This window comes from Sinocyclocheilus rhinocerous, unplaced genomic scaffold, assembly GCF_001515625.1.
Source record: "Sinocyclocheilus rhinocerous isolate Xijiao unplaced genomic scaffold, SAMN03320098_v1.1 scaffold947, whole genome shotgun sequence".
In the NCBI taxonomy this organism is placed as follows: domain Eukaryota; kingdom Metazoa; phylum Chordata; class Actinopteri; order Cypriniformes; family Cyprinidae; genus Sinocyclocheilus; species Sinocyclocheilus rhinocerous.
This window is the reverse complement of record NW_015632550.1, coordinates 379,830-390,426: the sequence shown is the minus strand read 5'-3', so window position 1 is coordinate 390,426 and position 10,597 is coordinate 379,830. Positions and strand designations below refer to the sequence as shown.

At 36.2% G+C, this 10,597-nt stretch overlaps 2 protein-coding genes across 4 annotated transcripts in view; both read right to left on the bottom strand.

Annotated features, from left to right (window-relative positions):
- Nucleotides 1-3,710: 3,710 nt before the first annotated feature.
- On the bottom strand, nt 3,711-8,452 carry LOC107742643 (ras-related protein Rab-20-like). The gene is made up of 2 exons (XM_016555700.1): nt 8,008-8,452; nt 3,711-4,578 (listed from the first exon to the last, which is right to left on the bottom strand). The coding sequence occupies exons 1-2, from the start codon at nt 8,195-8,197 to the stop codon at nt 4,028-4,030; spliced, it is 741 nt and encodes a 246-aa protein (XP_016411186.1). The 5' UTR covers nt 8,198-8,452; the 3' UTR covers nt 3,711-4,027.
- A 358-nt stretch (nt 8,453-8,810) lies between these two features.
- LOC107742642 (probable cysteine--tRNA ligase, mitochondrial) overlaps nt 8,811-10,597 on the bottom strand; it is an 8,123-nt gene continuing 6,336 nt past the window's right edge. For all 3 annotated transcript variants that reach the window (XM_016555697.1, XM_016555699.1, XM_016555698.1), the window contains exons 14-15: nt 9,548-9,772; nt 8,811-9,233 (exon numbers count right to left, since the gene is read on the bottom strand). In XM_016555697.1, the coding sequence (XP_016411183.1) occupies nt 9,174-9,233; nt 9,548-9,772 (285 nt within the window). In that variant the 3' untranslated portion in view covers nt 8,811-9,173. The remainder of the gene's footprint in view (nt 9,234-9,547; nt 9,773-10,597) is intronic.

Genomic DNA, 10,597 nt, shown 5'->3' with positions numbered 1-10,597 from the left:
TCTCGGGTTTGACAAACCTTCAATTCTGAAACGGAAAACCCAGAGTTTCCCTCATTTCAGGGTTAACATACTCAGAGTTTTCACTTAATCTCCTTTCTGAAACGGGCCCCAGGTTTCACATCTGCTGATGGAGCGACTCGAAATTTACGATAAAAAGTCAAAGTTGGACTTCACGGAGTATCCTGCCCTGCAAGTCAGCACAGCTGTGGTGGAGCCCAATAACTCCATCCTTATGACTCACACCACTTGCGAGCACTACCATAGCCAACATCAAGACACAGCGTTCCATCCCGTTTGTAGACTGGTGTCTGATAGGATTTCAGGTCAGCGTCAACTACCAGCCACCCACCGTTGTGCCTGGAGGAGATCTGGCTAAGGTGCAGAGGGTAGTCTATGCAAAGAGGGCTTTCGTGCACTGGTACGTGGGTGAGCAGATAGAGGAAGGAGAGTTCTTAGAGGCACAAGAGGAAAAGGGTGCCCTAGATAACGACTATGAGGAGGCTGGTGCTGATTCCACATGAATGCATTTTTGACTGAATGTGATATATATATATATATGTATATGGTTCTTTTGACTAGTTTTGTCTTCATGAACTTGATGAAATGTAGTTGTTTAGTTTAGTTTCACACTACACTTCAAAGTTGTGTGGGGGGATCATCACATATTTAAGACTATTATTTTTTTATTTTACGTCCACTATGTAAAAGTAACCACGCATCACGGTTGTGGTGACCTGCTTCAGACAACCTCTTTGAAAAACTTGTCTGAACCAATTCTCGAAACATGCTGGATTAATTAAGGTTTCTGCTTAACATTCCTTGTAATGAACTTTCTTGGATTCAGTCCAAGACTTTATTTGGCACATCTTTATTTGGTCTGTAGAGCCACAGAGTTCAAAGGTAAATTTTATCTTCAATCAAGCACATCTTTTAACTTGCATGCATGTAAACTTAACACACTCCTGGACATTATACTATTACTTTGGATGCCTATTAAAAAAGATATTACAAATGAATTACCAAGTCTTGCACAGTAGTTCAAACTCACTAAACATGTATTTAAAAAAAACTCTCTCACAGACTCTTGCCTTTCCCCCACTCTGCATGTTTCTGATAAGAATAAACAATGGACTTTAATCTAGAGACATAAGATACAGCAAGATAAGAGATATAAGAACAAACAACCAGTTGATGAAAATATCTTTTGTAAACTGGCAATTAAATTCAGTTGCTTGTTTCATGCAGACCTAAGGAAACTAATACCATTATATTAAAACTATATACACTCATGGCCAAAAGTTTTGGCAGTGACGTACATTTTGTGTTTTGCAAAGTTTGCTGCTTCAGTATTTGTAGATTATTTTTCCACATTTTTCCTGGCATGCTGGATATTAGCTTCTGGGCCAAATCCTGACTGATGGCGATCTATTCCTTCCTGCAGAATTTCAGTCTGTCCATTATGTTTTTCTTGGAGAGAAGTGGCTTCTTTGCTGCTCTTCTTGACACCAGGCCATTGTCCAAAAGTCTTCGCCTCACTGCGTGCAGATGCTCTCACACCAACCTGCTGCCATTCCTGAGCAAGCTCTGCAGTGGTGGTGACATGATTCCATAGCTGACTCCTCAGGAGGAGACGCTCCTGGCACTTGCTCGTCATGCGGTATCGGAAGGTCGGGACAGCTGGTTTGAAAAAAATCAGCGCTTCGCATGACTCTTGTGCTTGTCTTTACATTGACTTGGTTGTGTGTGTGTGTACACTTATTTAGGTGACGGTCCTGGCACTTGCTGGACACTCTGGGACGTCCTGAAGACTTCTTCACTCTAGTTGAACCTCTCTCCTTCTTGATGTTTCGGTTCTTGATGATCCGGTAGTGATGGGACGATTGATACTGAGGCTCCGATGCCCGTATTTTTGCTACTACTCACGTCAATTATTAATTATAATCACACACACTTGTATATTTTATATTATTGATCAATATGTTAATCCGTTGACCGGACTACACATGACACGAGTTGGCACAGATTGAAAACTTTTTCAAACCATCCTCTGCTCCGCGATGTTTTGTTAGATTTGCTGGAGAAACCAAGTCTGACCACCAGATGTCGCTAATTCGCACTTTATAGCAATCAGTCTGCTCTTACAATCTAATTAGTATGATAGTGATTTCACCTGACTAGTACTAATTCACACTTTCACATGTGCTGCTGATATGATTAGTCAATTGTTGTTAGCTGGTCATTTTGTGTCAGGATCAAAAAACAGTTAATTTTTATTTATTTTATTTTTTTGTGAAAAGTTCGTTTTTTGGCCAATGAAGCTTTTAGCCATTATTTAAAATGCATCTGATCACTCTACACAATAATCTAGAAACAACGTGAATGAACACCACAACAGCTTAAGCAGCAAACTTTGCAAAACACAAAATTTGTCACTGCCAAAACTTTTGGCCATGACTGTATATTATAACTAGGAAATAAATACCATTATATTGCAATATTGTCACATTGCTTTGAATTATGATCCTGTCTAATGTCATATACTTTCGAAACAATAAATTAGATTTTTTCCCCCAAGGACTTACATGTAATATGAATCTGATTCTAATATGAGGTGAGTGTGTGTGTGTGTGTGCGTGTGTGTGTGTGCGTGTGTGTGTGTTACAAATTTAATTCAGGGCAAATGTTATATTGATGAATCTAGGGAGGAGCAAAAGACAAACCCAGAGACTAAAACACCACAATTCTCTTGGAAATGTTAGGGTAAATATATGATAGTTGCAAATGTACTGTGGCTGATAAGACATTTACGCAGAGATGTGTTTAGCATTTTGGGGGCCAGTCCCAGGGGTTGCATGGTTTGCAAGGTGCCTAAACACGCTGCTGCATTTATGGAATTACATATGAATATGACACTCAACACTACTTATTCATCTTTTGTTATTCTCTCATATAAGCCAAAAGGAAATGCTGACAGGTTTGTTTTCTGCAATTGTGCACACTGCCTTCTGCTTTCTCGTCAAAAGCAAGGATCACTCCCTGTCAGGATAACAGGTTGACAGTTTTGTCTTGTTTTATCGTAACAGGTTTAACTGAAAATAATAAGAGCAGTGGAAATCCTATTCCAGAAGCAATGATACACTTCAGTAAAACTCTCTTCATGTTGTTAGAGGTGACCAGATATACACTAATTAAAACCACAACTGAATAGCATCCCATTGCAATGTGGACAAACACCAGTTAATTAAAGGGCATAAAGCACTGGCTACTAGTTACAATTGTCTTTGTGTGCCATAATTGCAGAAGCCAGTATTTCTATTGCCAATTCAATGTGTTCTATTCTGCAACTGGTGTTGCTTTTTTAATTACAGTACACTACGCATGTTATACTAACAGTGTAAAGCGTTTTCTCAGTCTACATCGACCCCTAGTGGTGAGACGTTGTAGTAACATTTTTGCATTTAAAAAAACGAACAAAAAAAACAAGGATGACTCAATTTTGAATGCATTTTGAAAGTGGGAAATAATTGATCAACTTACAAAAACAAATCTATTAAAAAATGTAAATCAAACTCTGTTGCTGAATGAAAGAAAATTTTATTTATAAACCACAAGTCATTAAATATCATAAACGCTAATTTTTATCATGTAATAACAGTAAATTAATTCAAAATAAAATATTTTAGAAAAGATAAAAAAAATATGATTGGTACTCTAAATGTATATTTCTTATCTTTGACATACATTTGTAAAAAGGTCAAACATTTATAGTGTTCAGAAGCAAGTGAGCAACTTGAGGGCAAAACTAACTTAAGTTCAAATTCTTCGTGCTCTATTTGTAAAAAACAAGATTATCTCAAACAAAACGCACACACCTAATATGAGTCAGAACAGAGATAACAATGTGCACTTGTTCACTGTGACAATGTACAATATTTACTGTGACAGTAAACTGTAACAGATCAAATAACAGTGTCCATAAATAAATAGATATTCATGCAAGACCCCAGATGCTCTTCAGCAAATACTTTCATGTGCAACAATCCCCTTTGCTCTTCATCCCCTCTTCATTATAGTCTTCCAAATACAATATTGGCGAATCACTTTGGGAGTGTTTTTGAATGATGGATGGCAACACCATATCAAAGAGTGTCTCAAACATAACATCTACATTAAATCCAGTCTTAGCACTTGTCTCGAAGCACATCTTTTCTGCTGGTGGGCTGGTGCCCTCTAGTGCCTTATAGCGAATTATGCGGTTGTACAGTGCTGTGGCATCATCCTGACTCACCTGTTTGTGCAAGGGAAAGTCTGGAGTTGTGGGAAAGGATGGAAGGGGAAGCACGCTACCCTCTTCTGCTCTGACTTCCTCTAGGGTCATAACATGGGCTTTAGGGTCAGTGAGGTCTGCTTTGTTGCCCACAATGGCAAATATGCTGTCACTATTGGCTGAGTCAGAGAGAGAGAGGAAGCGATCTTCAAGCTCTACAAAGCTCTGCCAGTTTGTGACATCATACGTGAGAATGATGGCTGCAGCGCCACGACAATACATGGAGCCTAGACCATGGAACTGTTCACGACCTGATGAAATAAGAAGCACAGAAATACAGAAATATAAAAAACTGACAACATTTCAAAAGTTTGAACTTTTTTACATTTTTGATCGAAGTCTCTTCTGCTCAACAAGGTTGAAATTATTTGATCAAAAATAAAATAAAAACAATACAGCAAAATATTTTATAATTTAAAATAACTGTTTTCTATTTTATTATTATTATTATTATTGTTTATGTAATTTATTCATGTGATGCAAAGCTGAATTTCAGCAGCCACTGCTTTAGTCTTCAGTGTCCTCCAGAAATTATTCTAATATGCTGATTTTCTGCTCAAGAAACATTCATTATTATGATGAATGTTGCAACCAGCTGTACTGCTTCACATTTTTGTGGAATTTTTTTTTTTTCAGGATTGTTTGATAAATAGCAAGTTCATACAAACAGCATTTGAAAAAAAAATCTTATAAATGTCTTTACTGTCACTTTTGATTAATTTAATGCATCTGATAAAATAAAAATATTTTTTTTATATATAATTAAAAAATATATAATAAAATCTTTTAAAACACAAAACCTTTGAATTGTAGTGCATCGTGGTTTCCTCAAAATATGAAGCAGCACAACTGTTTTCAACATTGAAAATAATAAGAAAATGTTTCCTGAGCAGCAAATCAGCATATTAGAATAATTTCTGAAGGATCATGTGACACTGAAGACTGGAGTAAAGGTTGCTGAAAATTCAGCTTTGCATCACTGGAATAAATTACATTTTGCAATATATTCACATAAAAAGTTATATAAATATTTATTTCATTTGATATATTTTCGAGAAGATTCCTGTTAGTATTTTTTGTTGTTGTTTTTTTTTGGGGGGGGGCTGTAATTGTATACAGTGACTGTTCATAGTGAGCAAGTACATAACCAGCCAGTGTTCAAAACTGTCGCCTTACTTTAGCCCGATTCACAACGGTTAGCTTATAATAATGTTTTCTAATTTGAGTGGTAGGGGTAGGATTTCACAGGAAATTCGAGCATGGCACTGCGTCATTACATCACTGTAAACATAAAAAAGTTGTCCCGGCTAGTAGGCTATCACATGTGTGGATCCTGCAGGTGACGGACCGTTTATAGCCTTTTCTCACAGCAACTGGAATAATAAAATGTATAATTTTGATGGTGGATTGTAATCCAGAAAGGATTATGTGTTTATGAAATTAAATTATATTCCAGTTTTAAATGTGCTTCTGATTACAGATAGCCTGGGATTACAAAAGATTTGTATTTTAAAGACAACCAGTTCGAAGGGAGCATAATTAGCTTTTTGGGTTAAAAGAATTTCTTAATATGAAATTCGAAGAGTATGACAATTAGATTAGACTGTGCAGAAATTGAAATCTACACGCTACTACACACTATACTCATAGTCACTGCAACTTCAGGGATCTTATCTATGCACAATCAGCTTGTAACACTCCAAAGAGAAAGGAAAACTTGAAATCGCATCATATGACCCCTTTAAAGCAGCTTTAAGTTGTTATTCAGTAATCTTGTCCTCCAATGACCTGTCAACTCGAGAACTGTTGTGACAGGATCACTGAGTCAGTAAATTAAAATCAAGAACCAGATCAGTCCAATCTGTAAGTCTTTAAAATTCTTATTTGTGTGACATGCAAAACAAAAAAATGACAGCATATGCGTTTCACACAACATACGAGTAGGTAAATAATGGCAACATTTTCATGTTTGGGTAACCTATTTCTTTAATGAAGTAAGAACACTGAGGTCAGTCCATTCATTTAGCACACTAACAATTAAATCAAATAATTTTCCTTTTTCAACCCCATCTCAAGGTCATGATTTCTTCTGAACATGTTTATGGGGTCACTGGAAATTTTTGAGGGAGTGCACATTCAGCTGTGAAATTTCACACAACTATGGCTTCAGAAGACTGATCACTTTCATTCTATGGAAAAGATCAATGTGAAAATGTCATATGATTGTAATATTAATGCTTAATTTTTGTGTTTCACAGAACAAAGAAAACCATTTGTGCTTGAGTAAATTATGATAGAACTTTCATTTATGGGCAAACTACCTCTTTACTATGCTTCATATTTCTGCTTTTAAATGACTAACGTCATTTTTGTTTCTACAAAGCATATGTGAAAAATGGGTTGGCATAAAGGGTAGGGGTGGGCAATATTATCAGAATCTTAATTCACGGTATTAGAAATGTTATTTCACAATAATGCTATATTTGTTGATATAGTTATTTTTGTTACTTTATTTTTGTCATTAAAAATAAGAATAAAGAAGCAAATTACAAACAATAAGAAATTAAATTAGTAGATAAGTTTTTAAATAAGTTTTTCATGTAGTAATAAATGGAGTTTAAGAGGGGTTATAATAGGGGGGCTCCACACACATAGTAATAAAAGGGGTTAAATACGTTCAGTACAATTATTCAATTTTAAGTTGAGGAAGAGAGTACTCCTAAATAACTAAAATAGCTAAATACCAACAATTTTGCATATTATTTTATGCTTTCAATTAAATTTAATGACAATTAAAAATACATATAAATTTAATGACAATTTTAAACATTAATTTTAGTGTCAAAAAAGAAGCTGTTGTTTGTTTTCCTTGTCAGTTAAAATGAGATGTGTGTGCAATGTGCAATATGTGAAAACAACCTCAAAAAATCAATGAGCTACAGCAACAGCTAAACAATGCAGCCAGTGTCTAAACAGCAGCCAGTTCTGACAGGATGTAAAGTCATTACTATCAGCTGAGCCATACTATCACAGCTACAAAAACGTGTTACCCTCATCGACTTAGACGTTTAGATAAAGACCAGAACAGTCAAATATCCTTTTGCCTTAATCGTTAACGTCTTTTTTAAACAATTTAAAAAGTTTGATGCAACATTTGATACATTTGGATCTGTTGCTTGCATTCTGCAATGTGCACGAATAAATGCTTCCTATCAATGACTGCTAAAATTCCGTGTAAAAATTTCCACATTTATTGCTGAAACTACCAAGATTGCAACATCCTGCAAAGAACAAGAGACAACTGCAGTCATTGATGCACTATGTCAAGAGTAATCCTTTCCCTTTTCTTGCTTCACTTACTGCTTTTAAAACGCAAAAGATACAAAAGGGGGACAAGCCTTGATGTTGAAATCACTTGATTTCAACATCAAGGCTTGTCACTTTATTTCAACATAACATGTGGATAACACTTGCCCCAGTCTAATGAAACTGTAAATGTACCTATATTTATAGCGATTATTATTTTTTATAGTCTCTCTAGAAACAATAACTTTACATTTCAATTTAATGTTTTCCATAAGCACTTTTAACTGCAGGTTTCTGCATCTGATGCCTCTCCGTTGTTGTATTGGCCTAAACAATCAAACTGAAACATTTGAACTGACATCCATCAATCTCACCCGCTGTATCCCAGATAGAGATGTTATACGGACCCCACTGCTTCAAGAAGAATGCTCCGCCGATTGTGCTTAAAGTGTCCTTAAAGCTTCTCTCTGTGTACCTGTGCAGCAGGGACGTTTTCCCTACATTCATGTCTCCTAAGATTACGATTTTAATATCGGGCTTTCTCATTTTCCCAGAACCAGGCATGGGTTTAAGGTTGAAGACTCAGTGATGAAGAATATCTCAAAATTATAGACGTCCAACTCCGCGATTCATAACAAATGTGCGCCGTCCAAGTTCCTTTGGAAGTTGTTACTTTTGGCTCGTATTGTAGAAACACTTTAAGGAGCCGATCTCAGCAGGTCTTCTGGGCGATTTAGGTGGGCTGAAATGGACTTGTTCGTGCCTAAACATGGACATAACGCCGGTCCTTTTAAAAAAACATCAGTGCTCTGCTCCCACTTTAAGTTCACTTCTAGCAATGACGAAAACGGGAAACTCAAGATCAATGGCACAATGCAAAAAAGTCCCGATTTAAAGTGCAAATGTCGTCAAAACAAGACATTTTTGACTAAATGGACTTTTTTTTGACGACATTTTTGACTAAATTGGATCTTATACTTTAATCTTTATTGTTCCCGTCCTATTTATTTTTGTTTTATTTAGGAATATTACACTACAACAATGTCTACTTACCAGACCTTTAATTTGCACCAGTTCATAATGAATATTATGACAGTCTTTTTTATTTTTTATACTGACATTTTATTTTTATCCTTCCCCATTTAACGAGGAAATGTATGACAGAGGTCTTTGGGGAGTCTCTTCATAATGTCTTCAAATATTAAAGGACAAATCTTCCCAGAAAAAACATAAAACGTGTTGTGAAAAGAAGGTCAATGACGATCCTTGAGTTAAGTAGTTTCGGTATCAGAGTGGTTGAGAAATGTCCTTTAGTTCGTCCTAATGTCCTTTATTGAGGCAAATATCATACAAAAAGTAATTTAATAATAGGTTAAACTAAGAACAGTTGTTTTATTAACAATTACAATCATTATCATCAGACGCAAGATGTGGTTATGATTACTGGTGGTGTTATAGCTTTAGTTGCACTATAGAACTAATAGTTTTTTGCAAGACTTTTCAGTTAAACTATAAAGTTTGGACCCAATTCAGTAAGTGGTTAATTCTTCCTTGTCTCTCCTCCTCTTGTTATTTCCCACGTGGAGTTTGTGCCTCTATCCTGAAACCGAAATCAAAAATTAGCAATGGAAACCACAGTGAGCCTTGCGATGTGCTTTCTCAGAAGGCGCTGGATGGTCTTATAAGAGTTCAAGGGATCAATACATAATATGCAAAGGAAAATGTGCATTATATGGGTAGATAAATATAGTTTGGTGACTTTTAATAAATCTCAGGAACTCTAATTACTTCTTAATTATGCCTTTGAGTTTTTGAAAATTAAAACTTTTTACAGTGTACCATGCGCTTAAATAATAACCATGAATTTTCTTTTAAACGCTCTGCTGCACTTAGTCTAATACGAAGAAATCTTACCTTAATGTGGACTCCAAGGGGTGCTAGATTATTCCTTAAGGCATCACAGGCCTTAAGCAAGGGCACTCTGTCTGGCTGTGGATGCCTTTTCTGAATTTCAGAGCCAGTCTGGGGATTTTGTGAAGCTTGATCTCCCACAGAAAGAGCAAATTTACGAACCTTACTTCGAAAGTGCACCAACTCCTCCACCACATTATTTAAAACTCCAGAGGAATCATGGACTTCCTAAGGAACACAGAGTAAAAAAGGATTTAAAATGTTGCAGTTATTATGTCAATGCCTACAAGGAAGAACATTTTTTGGTCATTTCGTTCTTGATATTTACCAATACAACAGGTTACTATACAATAAAAACTGCAAATTTCAAAACTCAAAACTATCTCCCCGGTTTAAAATATGAATGATTTTTTCTACCCTTCTGAAACACCCGGATTTCAAATCGGAGAATTGTGACGTCATGATTGTCCTCGACATACTCCTAAACATTCGTCATCCTCGTATGTAATCAAGTAGTGTTCTGAACAACTTGTCTCCCCATTAATCACAAAATCCATATTGCTGTTAAAGGGAAAGTTCACCCAAAAATGAAAATTAGCCAATGATTTACTCAACCTCAGGGCATCCTAGGCGTATCTGACATTACTAAACATTTTATTTATTTATTTATTTGATTTTATTCCATCATTTATTTTAAAGGGGTCATATGATAGAAGACTAAAGTCTCAAATCCAAAGATATATTCTTTATAAAAGTTAAGAGCTACGCCTACCTAAAATGGCTCGTTCTAACACACCCCACATATCTACATCACTATGTGGGAAGATTTGCACAACGCCGCCCAAATGTTCACGCAAAGAAAGAAGGCGTAACTTTTATTCTCGCTGTAGTATTGTTGTTGCCGCCGCCATGTTGTGAATGCGCTGTGTTTCGTTGTGAAAGCGAAACTACTTTGTTTGGTCTTCCAAAAGAGGACGATATCCGCTCACTCAAGCCGGCCTCCGCTCACTCTAGGCCCCGCGGCCTCCGCTCACTCAAGGCCGCGGTGTGTGA

Bases quoted from the DNA above. Each gene is read 5' to 3' on its own strand.
- LOC107742643 (XM_016555700.1), bottom strand. From the start codon at position 8,197: ATGCCTGGTTCTGGGAAAATGAGAAAGCCCGATATTAAAATCGTAATC. The intron at 4,579-8,007 runs GTGAGATTGATG...TTATTTCATCAG, and splicing joins CTCTATCTGGGATACAGCGG to GTCGTGAACAGTTCCATGGT.